Here is a 22,693-nt window from a genome sequence, read left to right on the forward strand (position 1 = left end):
CGCAGGAGCAAGGCCGTATCCATCCGCCCCACCGCGGAGGTCCTAACATAAACCACTTCTCTTTAAAATCAAAAGAAAATATAAAACCACTGAAACAAGACCCAAGCTGCGTGCGTCGCTCATCCGTCCGCAGCCACGTTTATAAAAACTTTATATTAGATTTATTATCTGTCGTGGTGGTGTAGGTGCACAGGACAGGAGAAGGGAGGAGGAGGGAGGAGGAAGAGGAGGAGGAGGGGGGAGCAGATATCAGTGCGCCCTGTGGGAAGTAGTTCCGGCTAGGCAGGTCTGCAGGGGAGAAAAAGTTAGAGAGGGGGGACGACAGAGGCGCACGGTGCCAGAGCCAGGACCAGCAGAAGAGTCTGCGAGCCAGCGGCAGCAGCCAGAGCAGCGCAGCCCGAGAACAAGTGTTTTCTCTTTTAGTCCGTTCCCAGTCCGCTGAGAGCCGGTGTGTGCAGCAGCAGCGGGGGCGGGGGGGCCAAGCCAAAGCAGGGCTATGACATGCGAGTAGAGAACCGCAGAGTTTGTCAGTGTTAACGCAGGCGGCGGCGGCGGCGGCGGAGAGCCTTGTTTTATTTCTATTACCTACTTCCCCCTCCAACTTCCAAGATGAGTAAAGACGCGAAGAGCCTGCGACAGCTCACGGTGCCGCTGCTCTTCCTCGCCCTGTGCGTCGCGGTGCAGCGCTCCGACTCTGCGGTAAGTGCGTTTTTTTTTCTTTCATTATTCCTTTATGACTTTAGGAGACAGGTTTTTTTTTTTTTTTTTTCTAAAAGAGAGAGCCTGGGGAAACGAAAAGACACCCAGCGTGAAGACGCCCGGGGGGAGACCGCGGCTCTCCCAGCCGGCGCCGGGGCAGTAGCAGCAGCAGCAGCAGCAGCACCGGCTGCAGCTCCACTCAGGGTTATAAATAGGAGAATCGAGCGCGTTTCCTCCGGTTCTCAGTGTAAACACACCGATACTAACACTGATGCTGTTTCTAACTGTTGCATTATGGGTTAATAACCATGTAATAATTGATTGTGCTGCGACTTTATGGTACTTTTATTTTTATTTTTTTTTATGTTTTTTGTTGTTTTTTTTGTTGTTTTTTTGGGCCGGGCCCCTTCACCACCAGCTCCGCTCCGTTGTGGCCCCTTGCTGCTGCAGGACTCGGACCGTGTTTCTGTCGCCGTTTTCCCTGCGCATCACGTTCCGCGCAACAGGTCGAGTTGTCCCGCAGAAACACGACTTCTCCCCCTGCGCGCTGCATCTCTCTCTCTCTCTCTCTCTATGTGTTATCACGCATAGATCCAGACACACCGGCATGGAAAAAGTTAGAAATCTATGTGTGTGTGTGTGTGTGTGTGTGTGTGTGTGTGTGTGTGTGTGTGTGTGTGTGTGTGTGTGTGTGTGTGTGTGCAGCCAGCGCTCAGATTAAAACATCAACCAACATCAACATCCCTGCTCTGTCAGTTTGTCGTTAGTCGCCTCTCTCAGGTGTGTTTCTCTCTGCAGGTGCGTTTCTGCAGCTTGTTGTTGTTTATTATCAATATGAATAAACTCCAGGTGTGTGTGTGTCGGTGTATCAGTTGGTCGGTTGGTGTGTGCTCGTGCAGGAGCAGGTACTTTATGAGCAGGGATTCAGAGTGAAAGTGAGAAATATAGATATAGATGCTTCACTTCACTGTGCATTTGTTTAAATCACTGCCTCTCACTCCGCAGCTGCAGCTCCACAACGTTACATCTCAGTGTATAAGTGCGTGTGTATAAGTGTGTATAAGTGTGTGTGTGTATAAGTGTGTGTGTGTGTGTGTCGGTGTTTAGTGTCTCACTGCAGCTCCTCGTGTAATATTCCATCAGCGCGCGCTGAATATTCACCAATCATTAATAATGCATGAGGTCTAGATGCATGCTGATTGACTTGGCCCCGCCCACACATACATAGACAGACACACACACACACACACACACACACATACAAGGCGTGTCCAATCAAGCCCAATGCAGGCACACGCACACACACACACACACACACACACACCCACACACACACACACACACACGCACACACAGAGTTCATCAGGTTTACTAATAGGGGCACGAGCCAGTTTTTTTTTGTGTGTTACAGTTTCAGCCTCTTTGACTCATGTGGGTGAAGTTCAGGAGGAAGGTGAATCTCCTCGTGTTTGCTCACGTAGACCAAACAACCCGGGAAGTTTATGCCTCAGGTCCCAGAAGATACACAACTCGACAACAGGAGAGCGCTGAAGCTGAAGCTGCTGAAGCTGCAACTCCATCAAAACCCCCAAAACCCACTGATGTGGTCGTGGCAGATATGTCAAACACGAGCGATGAGAGGAGTTAGGAACAGGACAGGACGGGGGTCAGAGGTGAAGGCGTGTTTGGTTCTCTGCCGGTGTGTTGTGTTGTCACGGCGCTGCCTGCATGGCTTTGGCTGTTTGACTGCCGCTGCCATGGAGACGTGAGGGTCAAGGGTGAAGGTGGCCTCTCCGAGAGGAGGACGACAGGAGACAGAGACAGAGAGAGAAACAGAGAGAAGAGAGAAGGAGAGGGAGGAAGTGTGAAGGTTTTTTATTTTTGACCTTGAGGAAGAGAAGAGAGGAGGAAAGAGAAGGGAGGAGGGGTTTGGTGCTTTCGACCACCTCTCATGGTCTTCATCAGTGTGTGTGTGGTGGTGGTTGTGGTGTATCTCAGGCTGTGAGGTGGAGCTGAAAACCTCTGGAATAAACTCATAAGTGGATGTTGAGTTGAGATTAGATTGTCAGGAAAGGAAGAGGCTGATAAAGTGAAGGTCTCTCACTCTCACTCTCTCTGTCACACACACACACACACATGATAGGCCACAATCTACTGTTGCCCTTCCACCTATTCCTCTCTCTGAGGCCCCCCAGTGGTAGAAGTCTGTATAACACAAATCTGTGCTCAGGAATTCAACCTGTCTCTAACATCCTCATCATCAGTTATGACAGTAATACGACACACACACATACATACACATACATACATACATACATATGTTTTATTATACCACTGGATTTATTTTATTTCTACTTCTTATAGTTGATAGTTGCAAGTTAAGAGTTGGGAGATACACGGTTGTCATAAAACATGAGGGCAACAAGACTGAATGTGGACTTCAAAATAAAATCATTTCAGAATAAACACACATTCAACATAACACACATGGACATTCAGTTTTTAATCCTTTTACCTTTTGTATATGGTGTGTATGTGTGTGTGCGCGTGTGTGTGTGTGTGTGTTTGTGGTTGTGTGTGTGCAGCATTAATCCCGGCCCAGATATGAATCTGCTCTCAGCCAGGTGAGGGAGTTCAGTGGTAATGTATACCTGGAGGTTTTCCTTTGAACCCGTGATGCTGCATGACCACAAACACACACTTAATTTGATGCATGCTTTCCTGTGCACACACACACACACACACACACACACACACACACACACACACACACACACACACACACACACACACACACACACACACACACACACACACACACACACACACACACACACATAGATGGGGACACACACATGCATGATTGCACAACCACCCACACAGGTTCACGGGTTCCCTAACCTTTCATGTGACCCACATCCCAGGTGTAGGCTCGTCGGTGGTGGGGAATCTTTCTGCTGCTGTGTGTGTGTGTGTGTGTGTGTGTGTGTGTGTGTGTGTGTGTGTGTGTGTGTGTGTGTGTTGTCTGTGTGTGAGGTTTTAGCCATAACATCCTCAGATTGCTGCGATAAGCCGAAGATGTTAACTAATGCTGCATATCTGGCTTTTTCACTGAAAGAGCGAGCGCAGGTCGTGTTTCACCGTTTTCCCCTCGTCTTTGTCTGCAGGTCGTTTTTGAACATTTCTTCTTCTAGCTACTCTTTTTTTCTTATTCTTCTTTTCTTTTGCAGTCAAACACAGAGAAATAATAATCAGCGCCGCTTTCATGTGACAGATTAAAGCTAAGCCACAGTCCTGCAGAAAGTTGTCTGTCTGCCTGAAAGACCAAATTCAGGGTGAAAGATGGCGTTGTGGTCTTCACAGTTATGATTCTCTACGTAAAACATAAGACAATAAGTCGGCCTACGTTAAGTCCACAGCGTTCTCAAACAAACATCTGGATCTTCTAAAAAAGACAAAATAATGAGAGATTAAATCAAAATTTAATCAAAATTAAACCAGTATTCACCTCTGAGCACCTCCATCCTCCTCTGTATCTCCCTCCTCGTCCTCCTTTGAATCTTCTCTTCAAGCTAAATTCCAGCTTTATCTCCTCAGCTTTCAGAAGATAAACCCAAACATCTCCGTCACATTGGCCTCTATTGTATATTGTACACATTATAGAGGAAGGTATTTAGTACTTTATGTGCCCAAATGTGTGTAGGCAATGCGTGTGTTAGAGTGTGTGTTTCCTGGTAGAGGTCACAGTGCGGTGTCAATGGGGCTAAGATGCCGTTTGGTTTAACAGGTGGACAAAAGTCACTGAGGGCTAACACCAAATGTTTAGACAGCTAATTACCCCGATCCAGGACATAGCCTACACTTCCCCCACCCTCATTCATTTACCCCCCTCACTACTCACTCTGTCTGTTTACGGCTAGAATAAGCAGTAGAGGTAGTAAAAGATGCAGTAATATGAGATACTAAAGGAGATGAAGTACTCAGATAAGCAGTAGTCGTAGGATAAGTCTCACCAAGTTGTAGCGATTGCAGGACAACTTGTCTTGCAGCAGTAGTAGAGGTAGAAGATGTATGGACAAGTAAAAGTAGGCCTACATGAAGTGAGTAGCAACAGTAGTTTTATTAGTAGCAGCAGTAGGCTACATAGAAGTTGTGGTGGTACGTGGTAGGAAGACGACTAGCAGTGGCAAAAGTTGTAGTAAGCCAACATTAGAAGTACTACAATCTACTAGAATTAACATTAGCAGTAGCTTTAATAGTACTACTAGTACTAAACATAGAAGTAAGTGGTGCAGCAGTAAAATGACTAATAATAGCGGAAAAGTTCTCATTGCTAATTTAGCAGCGACTAAATTTGTAATAGCCTCGCAGTCGTACTAGAAGTAGCAGTTGTAGAGTTGCTGGTATTGCAGTTGTAATAACATTAGCATTAGCATAGCTGTAGTAGTATCAGAAATAGTAGTGCCAGTAGTATTAGCTTTGGCGGTAAAGAAGGCCTAGCAGTTGCTTCAGTAGCCGTAGCAGTACTTTAGCGCTAGTTGCTAAAGCATTAGCAGTAAAAGCTGCAGCATAGCATCTAAATAGCTCTAGTAGTAGCCTACTACTAACAATAACAGTAGTTGTAGCTAATCATTGTTTAGTGAAAGCTGTAGTTTTAATAGTAGCAGTAGTAGAGGAAGAAGTTTATTCCATTGATCTTAGAGAAGATATTTATTGACGATCGATTAAGGTCTCTATTTCAGCTCTAATCCTGCTGAGTCTCATTTAAAGCTTCTCCACTAACAAGGCGTCTCTTTCTGTCACATACCCAAACCCTGTTGTCACCCCCTCTGCCTCCCTCCCTCACTCGCCTCCTTTCAGCGCTAAGAGGAGGGTAAACAGCCGTGTGTTTATTAGAGACTTCTTTATTTACTCCATCCCTCGCTGTTTGCTCTGAGGCCTTAAAGGTCAACCATGTCTTCTCCCCCTCTATCTGTCTTTCTTTCTACATTGTCTCTTCCTCTTTTTTTTTTCTCTTCAACTCGGACCACCACATTTGACCGATACCTTTTTTTTTTTTCTCTACATTGTTACGACCCCCAAATCCGAAAAAGCCGCTCATAGTCGTGTTATTCATGGCTCCCCACGGTGATCGAGCTTCATGTGAGCAACTTTAAAGTCTCTTCAAATCTCCTCAGGGTTGTAAAAGTCAGAAATCCCTGATGTGGTGAGGGTCAAAGTGCGGTCACCTGAAGGTTTGAGCTGCTTGTCTTTGAAGACCAGTGAGACTATTGAGATTAAAGCAGAGCTCTTTGCGGATTTGGGCTGAATTAGGTTGAAGATTAAAGGTTCGTAAAAAACTCTTTGACTTTATCAAACTCGCTGTCCTTAAAGCAACAGTTCGTCAATGGTACGCTAGACTTGAGATTGAGTCAGTATTGTGTTGTTTGGTGGCATCAACCAGATATTCATGTTTGTTGTTGCTCGTTTTGTATTTTCTGTTGACTTTCATGTTGTGTTTATGTTCCAAATGGAAAGTCAGACATCTAGAACTTCGACAATAAAAAACACCAGACATTGTTGATGCAGGTCAGATGAAGTTGTGTTCAAACAGTGGCTCTAGAAAGTTTGTTCTTCTCCCGATGACTAACCTCACATGAATTGTGTTTTTCTTGTCGTCTGGTGGTGTGTTTATGAGTGTGTGGCTGTCGTCCAGTGGGCTACCTGACAACTCAACCCACGCACTCTGGTCACAAGACATCCTGCGTCCTCCCGTTCGCCCACCTTTCCCCTGTCTTCATCTGTTTTCCTGACCTCCTTTTTGTGAAAGCAACAAGTAAAGTAAAAACGTGTAGAAGGAGGAGAGTTTTTCAGATGGGAGGTGAAATTTACACAACTTGAACGTCCCTCGAAAATTGTTTTGCATTCTTTCTTTCTGAAGTGAGGGAGGCAAGATGTTTAATCTGTCTGAGATCAGAGACTGACCCTGATCTACAGACGACTTCTACTCATCTTTTACCCTCTCACCTGCATAAACTTCACTTTTGAGCTTACAGTCGTCTGTTTTCACAGCCTCAAGTGAAACAGAGGGAAAAAGTGTGAACACTGTTTGACCTACATCGCTCAGTGCCTTTGTATCTGTATCTGTCGTGCTCCCATTTCCTGTCTTACCTCCTCACCTTTTCTGTCCCCTTGTAAGACTTAGCGCTTAGCACATTAGCGTCTCTAGGGACGAAACAGAGGCTCACCTGAGGCTCGTATTAACTTCTTGTTGTCTTGTCTTGTTGGACGACTGTAGACAGGGTCATCCGTTAAATGGAAGGTCGGTTGGTTCTAACCCCTGTTAGCTAACTGATCGGTGTCCGTAAACCAAACCATTTGATTAGCAGTCGCTGTATACACGCCAAAGTTGCTGCTAATGCTGCTTAACTAGCACCGTGCGGGTTTTATAACCGCAGAAAAAACCAAAAACAACTACTGTGTGTCGATCATCCTCCGGGCACAAGCCGAGTCACAGACACTAAATAATAGAGCGTTTGAGCCTAGTTTGTCCGCTTTCGCTTACCGTATTCAAAGATGGCGTTGCAACATGACAGCCTCTGGTGGGTGCACGTACCGCCTATGTATTTGTAAACAACTCGTTCTAAGCTACGAGACAGCTCTCATTTGTATGCGGTTGTGATTAGACTTCGGTAGCCTAAATACGCATTTATGAAAGCAATATTTGATTTTTGCTAATAAAAACCCAAATAAGCTACATATACTGTCCCTTTAAAGCACTGAAACTCAACTCATCAATGAGATTTATGTATGTTATATAATTGGAGTTATTGGCATTGCCAACCCAACAGCACCGGGGTTGCCAAGACTTTGTTCAGATTAAATAACACAAGATAAAACTTGATGCAGCCTGAGTCAACATATTTCTGAAACTCTGAAATGGGGTTGGACTACGGCCATGTTGATTGACGGGGAGATCTGCCAATCATTTTCATGTAAACACAGAGAACACGTGTCATTAAATAACGTTTTTGTTCTACCTTCCTCCTCCTCCTCCTCCTCCTCCTCCTTCTCCTTCCTATCTGTTCATCTCACGTGCCCGAAGGAGACGGATGGCGAGGAGCGATAGCACACACACACACACACATACACACACTTAGACAAAGGCAAAAAGTTAAATGGGCCTCGCTGTCTGAGTCGACCTTGGGCAGCGTGGGAGGGCGTCTGTCTGCTTCTCTCTTCTTCACTCCTTGTTCTTCTCTCCCTCCCTCCCTCTTTCTTTCTCACTCTCTCACTCTCTCTCTCTTGTTCCCTCACTTCTTTTAATGCTCTCTCTTCCACCTGTTTCTTTCATCACACTTCAGAGGAGGAAACAGGGCTTCCCCAGCAGCCGCTTGGGAAAAAGGCCTCGGCCAACGTTATATCTGTGTGAGGACGGAGAGAGAGAGAGAGAGAGAGAGAGAGACTACTGTTTCTTTACATATTTCAGCGTATAGAGTTACCCCATTACCTTTTATATACTTGCCCAGATGGAGTCCTTTCAAAGTAAAAGACCGGCTACATGCAAATATTCGATCCCCTCCCTTGTTCCCACCTTCATTCCTGAGCCGTGGTGTGTTCACTGTCTCCTGACAGCGCCCTCTGGTGGCCAGAGGAGTCGTAACACATGTGATAAAACTATTCACTAAAGCCTTTAGGCACCAAACAGTTTCATATCTGCACATTTAAATAACTTCAGAGCAGATTTAACATTCAGTTTTTGTCAGACTTCATTTATTTTTAGCTCTGGTTTTGGTCTCCACCCTCTCCTGCTGTGTTTCTATCTTTATCTCTACTTAACTTTCTTTCTTTCTTTCCTCCGTGTCCTTTCACTCAGATCTGAATCTGTTCAAATCCTTCTATCTTGTACTGTACCTGCAGTAGTCACAAATATGTGTTTATACTTTACATAAGGCTTGTGTGTTCCTCAGGTGAAGCCTAGCTGGTCTTAGTTAATCCCAGGTCAATGTGCCGGCTGGTATGCGGCTAAGCCTTTAGCATGCAGTCGGAGAATAATAATGTTGAGCAGCACTGAGCAAGGTGTGTGTGTGTGTGTGTGTGTGTGTGTGTGTGTGTGTGTGTCCCAGCATTGTTCACATTGCTCAGTGACACATATCGGAGCAGCTTGTTGAAACTTAAAATGTTTATGCATTTCTTTAGCTGTTTGTCCCACATGGTGTCGTCCCACTTCATCACTTGTTGTTTTTCTTTTTTTGTGGGTGGGTGGGGGGGCAGCAGCTGTGTGTCCCGTCCAGATGTTTTCCCTCTGTAGGTGCAGAGATGCAGATGTGCGATGAATTAAAAAGTGTTACAGTTTACAGTGTTGCCTCCAGAACAGCTTCGGTAAAGTTCGTCTACTGGTATTTTTATTCTAACCAGCACTTCCTCAGGTTTCTTCCAGTTTGACATAAATCAGTTCAGGAGTTTTTCCCGCTGACATGAACAGACACGGGGCGAAAGAAGAGGGAAAAAAACAACATGGCGGCTACATACTGTGCATTTGTTGATGTGCGAGGAGATACACGTCGCTGTGTCTGTCTGGAAGACGACATTTTGTTTGTGATTTAGATTGTGTCTTCTTCAGTGCATGTGTGTGTATGTGTGTGTGTGTTGTGTGTGTTGTGTTTTCTTGTCCACTGTTTGTTGACAATAAAGAGAGTAATAAAGAGAATTTGAAGTATGAGAAGTATGAGAACCAGACATACCTTCGTTTTTTAACTTTTATTTTATGTTTCTTTTGGCTGGTGTGTGTGTGTTTTTGATTGTATAGAAGTGTGTGTGTGTGTGTGTGTGTGTGTGTGTGTGTGTGTGTGTGTGTGTGTGTGTGTGTGTGTGTGTGTGTGTGTGTATGTGTGTGTGTGTGCATGTCAACAGTGAATGCATGGCATTCCTCGTCTCCTCCAGACAAACAGACCCCCACTGGTCATAACAAAGGGAAATATCAGACATCTGTCAGAGGAGGAGAAGAAGGAGAAGAGGTAGAAAAAGAAGAGGAGGGAAGAGAGCGGTTAGGGAGGCGGTGTGGGGGGGCAGAGAGATGGAGCTACTGTCCTGTGAATCAAAGGAATGAGGAAGAAGTGATGTGATGTAGAAAAGAGGGGAGGTAAAGACGGAGGAAGAGGAACAGAAATTCCTCAGGTTTTAGATGTTTCTATTCTGGATTTGTATCATTTAAATCATCGGAAAAGTGAATTGACTTAAATATTCGATGCTGTTTCTTTGCTAAAACCTGATCTGGAGGGTTGTCATGTTGTGAGCGTGTTCAGGTCGAGGTCATTCATGTGTCCTCTGCACACTTTTCATTCCTTCTCCCTCTGTTTCTATACATGTCCATGTCTATAAGGCTGTTAGAGGCTGTTGTAGGGAGAACGTGCAGGCAGATGGAGGCCGGGCCGGAGCCTGCTGCGACCTGCCTCTCTGCACCAGATCAGATCTGACAGTGACGAGGCTGCAGGAGCATGAGGGAGCATGTCGAGCTGCAGGATCAGGAGTCAGGCTGCAGATTAAACACAAAACATCTAAAGCGCAAAGAGTCTAAATGTAAATGTCAAGGTGAATTCCTCCATAATGCAGTTTACAGTCGGTGTTTCTGCTCCGTGTGGTTTGAACTCTGCAACTTCAGCGTCTCCATACGTCCTCATGCTTCCTGTTAGCACCCCCCTGTGGTGAAGAGGTGGCACTGCAGCAGAAGTGTTTGTGCATATCATGTTCTGTTGACTTTTAGTTTAAGACTCTGAAGGGAAATCTAACTTTTTTTTAACTTTAAATATAACTTTATTTACATTTTAACAGGAATTCATCTCTGTGACCTTTTAATCCAGGATTAAACCATCATAAACATTTAAATGTGTAACTGCATCATAGATTCATCCAGGTTAGATATAAGAGTTAAACCACTATCAAACCTCTGCAGCCATTACATCCCCACCTATAGATGTTAGTATGTTACAGATAAATATATCATCACAGGTCCTTCTCCTCTCCGATCTTGTTTTGTTTACTCCTGTGTAAATATTAAGGCTGAGCTGCAGCTCGTCCAAACAGCGACACACCTCCATGCAGCATGCAGGTTGTTGAACTTCTCTGTTTGTGCGGTGGTTTACACAGATGGCAGCGACTGATACGTTTGGAATTAAGTTGTTGCTTTTTGTTTGGACTGAGGAATCCCTCGATGGCCGGAGGTGGAGTGGAGGTGAATGAGTCAGAGTATCTTTATCCTGTTAAATCTGGAGCAAGAACCCCATCATGAGAAATCGAGGGCGATTGGTTTAGTTCGTGGAAAACGTTCATGGCTGAGTGATGCAAACAGTTGCCGTCGAGCTCTGGTTAGCACAGTTTGTTGTTGTTTCTGATCTGATCAGATCTTATTTTAAATCGCAGCTCAACTTCACCTCTTTTGTCTGCTTTGATGCGCCTTCACTTTTTTTCCCCCTCACCTATCCTCCCTCCTCCCTCCTCCCTCCTCCCTCCTCCCTCCTCCCTCCTCCCTCCTCCCTCTCCTCCGTCTGCCCCCCTGAGGCTGCACATATCCAGGTATTCAGCTGGCACCCTGCCGCTCCCCTCTCTAATTTCTTGTTGCCTGTAGCTACAGCTCCGTGCGTGCCAAGTGGTGATGTATATGGAGCGTTGCAGTGGAAGCTGCCGTGGCGTGTTAGGGCCTGTGCTGGGGCTGGGCCGGGCCGGGTCAGGTGGGTCCGGGCTGGGAAGGGCCGGGCTGAACCAGGCTGGGGGGTGGAGATGATCCTTATTCCTAGGGGAAATGCCCCCCCTTCTCCTGCCTACAAGATCCACGTGAGGACTTTTTCTGGAACAAACAGCAATAGGTTGAAGAGTCAATGCATGTTCAAGGTTTCTCTTGTTCACATGCAAATCTGCAACAGGAGCTTTAAAGGAAAAGGGTTCATATGCAAAACTCTGCAAGTGAGACTTTGTGTCTAAGAAGTCTAAAGTCGACGTATAACTCTAATAAACGTGAGCTTAGAATTATAGGGTTCTATCTCCGTTTTGGGTAGTTCCGAGATATTGAGCATCAAAGTTCCAACTCGGCTTGTGTTTTGGTTGATAGAACCTTTTTATTTTATGAATAACTAATTAAAAAAATGTTGAAAATTTGAAAATAACACCACACAGGCATTAACAGACCACTAATGGATGATATTATGCAAAAAACTCAATTTAGAAAAAAATGGAGATAGAACCTTATAATTCTAAGCTCACGAAATATTAAAGCAGAAGTAAGCAGAATATTTGTGTTAATATAAGTCTTAAATAGTTATATCTTCCGACGACTGTTTGGTCTGAAACACGGGTCTGTCAGTCACTCTGCTCTGCTGTAAGCCGAGGAGAAAACTTTCCTTGTATCCTACAACCTTTATCCAATGAGGAGAGAGAACGGCATAAAGGGGCGGTCCTCTCTGTGTGTGCAGCCAAGGGATGTGCGTGAATGTGGTGACGTAGGGACGAGGGCAGGGACTGCTAACTCCATCCGATGACAAGAAGTTAGCCAAAACGACCGGATCGCTTACTTCTGCTTTAAAGGAAAAGGGTTCATATGCAGAACTCTGCAAGTGAGACTTTGTGTCTAAGAAGTCTAAAGTCGACGTATAACTCTAATAAATAATTACAGGTTACATTGACTTGCCCTGCAGCAGTGTGTCATGTTTCATGTGTCGACTGAAGAGAAACTAGTTTGTGTTTTTGTTCTGATGGAGATTAAAGTGTGTGGGATCTGATGCTGAATCTGTTCCCGTGCATAACAGTGCATGTGTGTGTGTGTGTGTGTGTGTGTGTTAGCGTGTGTGTGTGTGTTTACCTCTCCCCCTCTTGACCTGTTTAGATAAAGGCCCATCTGGATCGTCCATGTCTCAGGAATTCCCAACACAGAAAGTTCGAGAAACATAAACTTTTGACAAACCGACGTCAAACTGCAGCAGCGTCAGACGTCCAGCAGGGCGGCAACAAACATGCCCCCCCCCACCCCCCCCCCCCACCTCGTCCTCCTACAGAAAAACTAGCAGCGTGTTTAAGGTTTGAGGTTCAGTGCAAGTTGAAGGAAAGTGCAGCGATGCTGAAAGGGCGAGGTGTGTTTTCACAGATGCATGGAAACGGAGGGTGAAGTGTGTGTTGAGTGATCTCTGCAGGCTGGAACGTGTCGCTGTGGTCACATGACTGCTGTAAATACTGTAAATGCTCTTATACAGTGGCATTCATGTCTTAAAAGTATAGGAATTGTTCCTTTAAAGCTGCCGTTAACAATTACTGCCATTAGTGATTAGATTTTGAGTGTTTCCTTATTTAAAATGTAAAATACATATGAAAAAGCTCATGTTATAATTTACCAGAGGCCAAAGTGATGAAATCAAGTCATTTGTATTGTTCAAAGATGTAAAACCTGCAAATCTGAGATGTTTAAATCAGAGAAACTTTGGCACTTTTATCTGATTTATAACAGAAATGGCTCAAATGCAGCTACGTTGTGGACTTACAGTATATGTGGGTTTTTTGTTTGTTGGTTGAATAACAAGAACTCAGTGAAAGTCGGTGCCGTCCTTGTGTTGCGTTAATCTCATTGTCCCCCTGATTGGACCCAGTTGTTGGCGCTGGCGCTAATAATAAGAGGCTTTTAATAAGTTTTATCAGCTTGATTTAGGCCTAACTCCTGAAAAAACTCAGACTTGTTCATAAAATATGACACGTGCTGTTAATTTTCCCCTTTGTACCACAAACCTACATTCAATAGAACAGAAAAGATTTTAAAAAACGCATAATTTCTGCTTTTTTAACACAAATCTGATCCCAGTGCGTTACATTTTTATGACTGGAATGTTTCTTAATGTTAATAATAATAAAGCTTTAGTTGTGTTATCCTATAAAGAATACATACAATGTGAAGAGATGGTGCCTCAAGCTCAGTGAGCTCTGCAGGTATCTCTCAGTGGGAGGTCACAGGGGTCAACGTTCATTAGACCAAGTGAAAAGAAAAGAGAGGAGAGAAAATTGCGTTGAGAAGAAAGAGAAATTCCCGGGAATATCAATGGAATTCCTGGACCGGCGCTGTGGCCCGATCGCTGTGTGTGTGTGTGTGTGTGTGTTACTGTGTGTTACTGTGTGTGTGTGGATGTGGGGACTCGGTGTTTCAACAGGCGTAGGGGGGTCTTCCTCTTCCAGAGAGACGGTGACTCAAAACACACATTGTCGGATTTTTTTGTCGGCGTGAAAATATTTGGTTTGGTTCGTGGCTCTGGCGGCGACAGCGCCTTGAAGTCGTTAAAGTCCGGCCGCGATGAAAGAGACCGGCCAACCCTCCAGAACTGGACAAACACACACACAGGCCTACACACTGATATTTAACACATGTCATAGGAGACACACACACACACACATAGACGCTGAGCTGTGGAATAAAACCAATACAATAACGTAATCCTCTGGTACGAGTAAACATTTACTTTCTGAGTTGTTCTTTAATGTTTTTGAGTTTTCTTTGGAAAAGTTTCAGAGCTGCAACGATCAATCAATTACCAATCAAACACATGGACGATGCCTTGAATTCCTGAAGGCACAAAGCAGATCAGATCTTCAGTCTATATGTTGGTTAATTTGACGCCAAATCAAATCTTGTGTGTAGGGTTGTTTACATCTATAAAACTCGTATTAAGTTTATTTTTTGATCTATCATTAGATTGGAGATTTTGATTTTCCATCAGTTACTCAGGTTACCATGCTTTGCTTTCTCCAGATATTGATAATACTGTAGGTTTTATATTAGAATATATTAGACGTGCCAAACATGTTGGCTCTAGTCTCAGGTTGCGGTTTCTGACTGCTGAGCTGTGATCAGCGTTGCAGGAGAGAAGTTATTAGTTGTGGTCAAATCGGGGATTTTATAAACCTGTGTGTGTGTTTGTGTGTTCAAAACTTTAGTTTGTCTGTCCTTGCAGCTGTATTTATAAGAGGAATTTGTATATACATCATGCTACTCCAATGCATATACATACTGTACATGTAGCCTCTACGTGTGTATGTGTGTGTTATCCAGGGCAGGGCAGTGTGTATAGGTGTCTAATCATCAGTCTGTGATGAGCAGGGGAATTCCAGTCTCGCCAGTCTAATCCCCGGGTGCATGCCTTCCGCTCGCTCCCCCTCCTCATCCATCCTCACCTGGCTCCCTTCCCCATCACCCCACACACACCTCCCTCCTTTTTCTGCTTTTTCTTTTCTTTTCTTTTTTTTAAAATGCAGTTTGTTTTTGTTCTGAGACCTGGAAAAAGAAAACACTTTCATTGTCTTTTGATCAACCCCTGGGATTTTGTTCAGGGCACGCAAGTTACGCTGCAGTATTTTGAATAAGTGAGTGGGTAAACAAAACAAATGTAGCCTACTGTAGATGCACGGCATGGTAGTACAGTTAAGAAGCTAACACCCCATCATGCTTTGTGGAGAAGGAGGAAAAAAAACGTGATAGTTGATAGTGTGTTTAACACAAATGATCATGGACATAATGATTTAAACTTTTTTTGCATACTTTTTTTTATTTGTCTCTCTTTCCTCAATCACAGAAAAAACCCAAGTAGCAGGTAGCGGTTCAGGTAGCTAGTTCAGGAGCTGGCGGGCTTTAATTCAGTTGGTTGGCCACAAATTGATATAAAACTATTAAACAATCCTTTCGTGTATGTAGTAAGAGAAAAACCCGAACGTTGATAGATTATTAAAACTTGGAAATTTAAAAAATCAAGTAGAGAACATTTAGCAGTTCAACTGGCTAGTTAAGGAGCTCGCTAACTGTTTGCTTGGTTTGACAAGTTTTTTCTGTTTGTTTACATTTTGTCTTTGTATTTGAAATCACAGTACCTAAAACAAAGATTAGAGCACATTAGCTGCAGCATTCGCAGCATTACTGTTTGTTTAGTCCAGAGGCTAGCTAACTATTTGGCTTAATCACGTCAAAAACAGTGAAAGGTTTAACAGCAGCTAACAGTTAGGTTAACTAGTCAAACAGCAAGCTAATTGTTTACTAATAGTCATATTGGTTGACTATAAGCTTACCAAACTGTCACCTAAACTAATTGTCAGTTCAGTTTGCTATAACCGCCACAAATCACCTTTGATTTGATAAATTTGCGGCTATATTTGGAGGATGAGTCATCAAAAATATTAAGATAGGTATACATTTTTAACATTTTTATTTCACTGGGTCCAATCACCAGGAACCTTTACCACTAAAATCAACATTAGGAAACTTAAAGCTCATTAACTGTTTCATTTTGACCTCAATTTGTTGAACATCCACCCCCCAGTGTCAGACATGAACCTCTGCAGCTGTCACTGTTCGCTACTACCTGTCCTCTACGGACCTCCAGTGGTGCTGAGGCCGACCAGCCGGGGCTTGTCGGCCCAAGCTGCCCCCACCCATCCACCCACTCCCACTCCCACCCACTCCCTCAGGCCTGATTGTAAGGTTGATGGAAAAAAGTGGGACGGTGTTTAGGGAAAGAGAGAGAAAGAGAGAGTGAGGGAAATAATAGCGAGAGTTAAAAGAAAACCATGCAGACCGAGGGAGTGGAGCAAATATCTGCAGCTCACTGACCTCTCTAAGTGGATTACATGCCCCGTCAGTGCTTTGGGGGGTGGTGGTGGGGTTGAGTGAGGAGGAGGGGGGCAGAGAGAGAGAAAGAAAGAGAGAGAGATGCTTTTAATGCTTTTAAAAGCAAAGGGGCGGGGGGGCAACAAATTTGCAGTAAATTCACCTCCACCTGCAGAAGCGTGGGTCGTCTTAACATGTTTTATAGCGGCGAGATGATGTCGTAGCTTAAACAGGAACAAGTGTTTCAAACCGACCGAACATGGAACAAAAACATTAACCACTAATTATATCACAGACGAGATCGCAGAGCGTTCATCATCAGAGCTCATGTAAAGGATTAGTGTCGTAACGCCGTCGGTCAGTCAGTCATTAGATATTACTGCACCACCCGACCCACCTGATGGAGCCATAGTACTGATACTGTCTCACTGTTTATGGATCACAGGTTTTATCTGGAGGCTGATGGGAGGGGATGATGATGATGATATTTCAACCCTACTATATTTTAATGTGTGTAATAATAACAAAACTTAGTTGCGCCAATGGCAAAGACTGTTACCTTATGGGTCAGATCAGAGCTGAAATCAGGGGCGGAGCCATTAAAGGCCTTAAAAGTCATCAACAAAACAGAGTAGTTGTGCGCACATCCAGTGTCTATTTTAGGCCAGGTGCCCGGATAGTCATAGGATCATTGAAAAAGAAAAAAGGGAATATCCGCACACTGGATTAAGGCTCCCATTTATTGGATAATTGTAACGTTTCGACCAAACGTGGTGGTCTTCCTCAGGCAACTAGAGAAGATAGAGAAGTTCTCTAGTTGCCTGAGGAAGACCACGTTTGGTCGAAACGTTGCAATTATCCAATAGTGTGTGGATATTCCCTTTTTTCTTTTTCTTAAAAGTCATCAGTACATTTTGTGATGTAATCCAGTGACTAATCAATAATCTGCTCATGTAGATCCGTGAAGCTCGGAGGGTTTGAACGCAGCGCTGAGCATCCCATGAAGGTTTTTAGAGCCTTATAAGCTCATGTTCTTCTGGGTTAATATCATGTCGAGCGGGAAACAAGGGATGAGGGTGGAGAGGATAGGAGGGCAGGTGGATGAAGAGAAAGTGAAAGAGACAGAGAGAGAGAGAGAAAGAGAGAAAGAAGAGGAGGAGGAGGAGAGAGCGTGAGCTGGGCGTGGGAGAGCAGACTGCATTGAGCTGAACCAGACCAGAGACTAATCTGGAGATCCAGGGCTTATAAAAACAGCTCCTCACACACACACGGATGATGTATTCAGGCGTGTGTGTGTGTGTGTGTGTGTGTGTTGATAACCCCTCTACCCTCTGGTCCAGATAACACTTCACCCATGTTTTGTGTTTACTGCCAACACACAACAGTCTGTGGATCCCTTTAATCCAAAAACTCTTCGTCCTCTGACATGGGAATCAAACCCTCGATCCTGACTGCCACTAAGGCCTTGCTTTAAGCCTCCAAAAGGAAGTCCGCCGAGCGTTTATATGCACATGCATCCCGTCGATCTGTGGTCAACACCTCACACTTCCTGTCCACACAAATACACACACATCTCTGCATTGATGTGTGCATGCGTATGTATATGTGTGTATAAACACAAACCACGCTCGGTGGCACGTTGGTTTACAAACACACAAAAACTATTTAACTAATGAAGTGGATTTACTAAATAAATGGCACAAAGTTTTAATCAGATTGTTAATGAGTTCATTAAAGTTGTTGAAACCTGTGGGAAAGATCCCGGTCAGTGTGTTCACACAGGTTGTCGTACAGTGTTTGTTAGTGTTGTGGTCTGATGCTGACCTTTGACCTCTGAGGAAGTGTTGTGATGTTGAGAGGCCTCCAGGGAACCCGATACCGTCTCCACAGTGTGTTCAAATGCACATATAAGCATGAACTGTAACTTAATACACACATGTGTATGTGAGTGCATGCAGGCATGTTGTGTACCAGCTTCTTGAATGACTTTACACTGTGGGATGTGATGCGGTGCAGATGTGAACAGATGTTTTCACCTCCTGTGGTCGTGTCTGTGAAGTGGCACACGTGTCCAAACCACATGCTCATCACGTGTGTCCAGAGATGTTATCAATTGACTGATAATCAAATCATGAATAAGTCACTTTAACAGTATCGGTTGATTATTCTTGGAGGGAGTGCTTGGGGCTTGGATCAATAGATTGGGTAACGGTCGCCCACGTACATATTGAATTGAATGGAATGGAATGGACTGGAATTGAATGGAATGGAATGAAATGGAATGGACTGGAATTGAATGGAATGGAATGGAATGGAATTGAATGGAATGGAATGGAATGGAATGGAATGGAATTGAATTGAATTGAATTGAATTGAATTGAATTGAATTGAATTGAATTGAATTGAATTGAATTGAATTGAATGGAATGGAGTGGAATTGAATGGAGTGGAATTGAATTGAATTGAAAGTACTTGATTAATCCCAGAGAAGGGAAATTAATTGGTGGTGAACTGGTTGAACAGACTCTTGGTCTATAATAAGTTGTGAATCTCTGGGTTGAGACGAACTGACATGGGCCTCTACTGTCATGGTTTCTGACCCATTCATTTCTCCTCCAGACCTCCTGTTTTCTTCCTCCTCCCCGTTTCACGGAGCTGTAGCGTTCATTTCATTGACAGAAGAAAACCCCAACCCTTGAAGTCTTTAAGGCTTTAGCCCCAAACCCCTTACTACCCTGTCGCCTTCTTACCTTCAACTGCAGCCTGTCAAACTTCCTATCCCCAACCCTCTAACCATCTAACCTCAAATCTTTGCTGTTTCACTTTAATACTATACTTCCTCAGCACTAATGTAATGAATTGAATTGACTAGCCCCAACCCTCTCATTCTCTTACAACCACAACCAACCATGTCCCCCCAACCTTAACCCCCTTACCCTCCAATCTTAACCCTCCATCCCTCTATCTCCAACCCTTTAACCTGAACCCTTGATCCCCAACCCTGTAACCCTGTAACCCTGACTTAGTAATTGTTCATTTTCATCCATTAAAAATTGAGGATTTGTTGCTTTGCTGTGTTTTACATCACTGTGAATCTAATAAAACAGAGATACCATGAAAACCATCAACACAAACACAAACGCCTCTGCAGACACAGGAAAATGCTGACTTGCCTGCTCATCTGTCCTCTCTCTCTCTCTCTCTCTCCTCTCTCTCTCCCTCTCTGTCTTTCTCACAACCTGACTGCCTGGCATGCGTGCAATCGATGCCCGTCTGGCATCCACTGTGTCAACAAGCATGGGAAAAGTTAATCAACAGCTTGGCACTCCCACTCCCTCAGTCCCTCCATCCATCCCTCCATCCCTCCCTCCCTCCTTTCTCCACTTTCCTTTAAACAGCTTTCCCTCCTAAAATATAAATTCTTCATCTTTGTTGAGGAAAAGTTGCAGAACTCTGGGAGATAAATGTGCTTTAAAAACAAAAACACTATATTTGATGGTGCTGTTGTTTGACCCTCACTGACCTTGCTCTTCGTCTTGACACCAAACAAACCTGCAAGACAATCTGCAAACTTTTCTCCTTCCTGTGGGAAGGAATGCTGGTTTAAGCATGAAGGGATGAGCAGTGGTGGAGCTCCCCCTAGTGTTTGGGTGTGTTAACTGCAACAAAATGCACTCACTTTATGCACAGTCTTGTGAAAAGGCAGCAATCTGTTGGATTTGTTAGGAGTTGAAGATCCTTAGAGGAGGTGTATTCTTAAGACCAAAGATTTGCAACAAATGTCTCTGGTTGGTCTCCAAAGTGGCGACTAGATGGTTGATGTCCTTGTGATGAAGTTATCCATCCGTGTGTGGGTTGTGCTTTATGATTTAGGTTATCCTGCTTTATCTCCTCAATATGAACAATAAACTCAGACTAACATCTCCCTCTGTCTTCTCCTCTGTTTCTCTACAGGCCTGCCATGGATGCGTGGGATCCAAATGTGACTGCAGTGGAGTGAAAGGAACCAAAGTAGGCAACATTTTAGTTAGTTAGTTTTAGTTTATGTTTTATGTTATGTTATGTTTTTGTTTGTTTGTTTTTTTCATATCCGAAAAGGAGTGGGAAGAAGTAAAACTTATTTACTCCCACCCCTTATTCATAAATTATCTATCAAGCTATCTAGTCATTATAGTCTATACAATAAATTAATTTATGAGTTTATTTAACTGGATTTATTCTAATATATGATTATATTTATATACATATAGATTTATTCTAACATATGATTACTAATCTTTATCTCTCTATATAGCCATATACATATAAAAACATACAAACACATTCATACATATACAAAGAACACAATCATACATACAAAGACATAACACACACTGTGCTAGGCTAGGCTAAATAGGGAGGTTAAAGTGCAATTCAGTGCGTGTTTCTGTATGATAAAGAGAGAACATTCATTGTATTTGTACTACACCACTGTGGTGACAGTTTCTGTAATTGTGTGCAGGGTGAGCGGGGTTTCCCAGGTCTCACCGGACAGCCAGGAGTCCCAGGGTTCCCCGGACCTGAGGGGCCGATCGGAGCCAGAGGAGAGAAGGTGGGTTGTGGGTTGTGCCGCAAAAGCAACATTGTTATGAAACGGGTTTTTTATGCCACCAGATATGAGTTTGATCCAGTAGCAAGTAATGGCAGGGCCCCAAATAATCAATATTGGTTTCATTTATCAGCTAATGTGCTAATGTGTTTGTGTTTGTCCTCTCAGGGCAGTGATGGACCTTATGGACCATCAGGCCCAAAAGGAATTAGAGTAAGTGCATCATGTTTCTTTTATTGATCATTTCCTGGTGTTTTTCTTCACTCACCATGCAAAGTTTTTCATCTAATCATTTTTTTTTTGTATTGATCGTTTTTCCTCCATTTATCATGTTTCTTAAGTTTAGTAAAGTTTGATTTTAGTTTGGAGTTTGTTTTCCCGGAATAAATTTAATGAATTTTCCTCAGATGTCTCAGCACTGAATAACAATGAGGTGTAATACCCTCCTCTGGCCAGCAGATGTCCCCATAGCTCCGTATCTCAAACTGGCAGAGGACGCTACAAGCTGGATTCTCTATTTGACATTTGATTTGACAAATGACTGATTTTATTATTTGTCTTTCTAAAAGGGGCCATCTGGATTACCAGGATTCCCAGGAACACCAGGTCTTCCTGTGAGTTTAGCATCATATAAAATCCCTCTAAACAAATTCTTTTGTGAAACTTTACCAAAATGAGCAGCATGGTAGAGTAAAGTTTGACGCTATTTACCTTCCTTGTTCTCCAGGGTCTGCCAGGGCAGGATGGACCTCCAGGCCCCAGAGGAGTGGCGGGTTGTAACGGGACAAAGGTAGTGTCCGATGGGAAGTCTTTCAGCAACGTTCAGCTGAATATTTCTGAAGTTGTATCTTCCCAGAAAGCTCTGTCAGTTGTCAAATAAATGGGATGTGAATTTTGAAAGTGTTGCAAAGGTAGTTTGCGTAAAAGCTTAATTAAACCAAATTTGAACACCTTTAGTCTGGTCGTCCTTGCTACTTCAAATGACTGTTTCCAAAGTAAAGATTCAACTTCTGCTCTCCAGGGTGACAGGGGTTTTCCAGGATCTGGAGGAATCCCTGGACAACAAGGAATACCAGTAAGCCACCGAAGACTTTGTAACACAGTAATCAGACTTCTTTAACTTCCACCTGTTTCCCTGATGATTTCTCTTCTCTTCTGTTTTCCTTTATAGGGTCCACCTGGTATTCCAGGACCAAAGGTAAGTGGATCAACTACTAGGTTGACAGTCGACACTAGGTTGAGTGTTTGTAAAATAGGTTTTTATCAGAAATAGGAGGACTAAGGGTATTTTTCCATGTACAACAATTTCTACTATTTCTACTTCATCTACAGGGAGACCCAGGTGATGTGATCTCTTCAAATCGTTTTGGAGAGAAAGGATCAGTAGGATTGCCCGGGTTGCCGGGAATTCCTGTAAGTTGTCTGGACAATGAAAACAATCTTGAAAATAAAAAGCCAAACTTCTGATTTAAAGCTTTAAGTACATGACTGTGTATTTGTATAACAACTTTCTACGTGTTCATGTAACAGGGCTCTGTCGGTCCTCCTGGTACGCCAGGTCCACTTGGTCCTCCCGGACCCAGAGGATATGAGGTGAGAGAGAGCAGCTGCAAAACACGATATTCTGTTTTTTCTTTAATCCTTTCAGTTTTACAAACAGCATTAAATTGAAGTCGTTAATTTGTCTCTGGTGTTGTTTTTCAGGGTCGCCCAGGTTCTCCTGGTCTTCCTGGACCAAAGGTGAGTTCAGGAGCTCATTTTGTTGTAAAATGGAAACAAGATGTTGCTTTTCTCTATGTTTATTC

The 22,693-nt window shown here is 43.7% G+C and overlaps 1 protein-coding gene across 1 annotated transcript in view; it reads left to right on the forward strand.

Moving 5' to 3' along the window:
* Window positions 1–609: 609 nt before the first annotated feature.
* col4a5 (collagen, type IV, alpha 5 (Alport syndrome)) overlaps window positions 610–22,693 on the forward strand; it is a gene marked incomplete at both ends in the record, with an annotated part of 39,861 nt that continues 17,777 nt past the window's right edge. Inside the window, 11 exons of the mRNA XM_083993330.1 lie at window positions 610–699; window positions 20,255–20,311; window positions 20,802–20,891; window positions 21,057–21,101; window positions 21,458–21,502; window positions 21,616–21,678; window positions 21,910–21,963; window positions 22,060–22,086; window positions 22,221–22,301; window positions 22,419–22,481; window positions 22,593–22,628. Of these exons, the coding sequence (XP_083849456.1) occupies window positions 610–699; window positions 20,255–20,311; window positions 20,802–20,891; window positions 21,057–21,101; window positions 21,458–21,502; window positions 21,616–21,678; window positions 21,910–21,963; window positions 22,060–22,086; window positions 22,221–22,301; window positions 22,419–22,481; window positions 22,593–22,628 (651 nt within the window). The remainder of the gene's footprint in view (window positions 700–20,254; window positions 20,312–20,801; window positions 20,892–21,056; window positions 21,102–21,457; window positions 21,503–21,615; window positions 21,679–21,909; window positions 21,964–22,059; window positions 22,087–22,220; window positions 22,302–22,418; window positions 22,482–22,592; window positions 22,629–22,693) is intronic.

This window comes from Trachurus trachurus (assembly GCF_905171665.1).
Source record: "Trachurus trachurus genome assembly, chromosome: 18".
In the NCBI taxonomy this organism is placed as follows: Eukaryota; Metazoa; Chordata; class Actinopteri; order Carangiformes; family Carangidae; genus Trachurus; species Trachurus trachurus.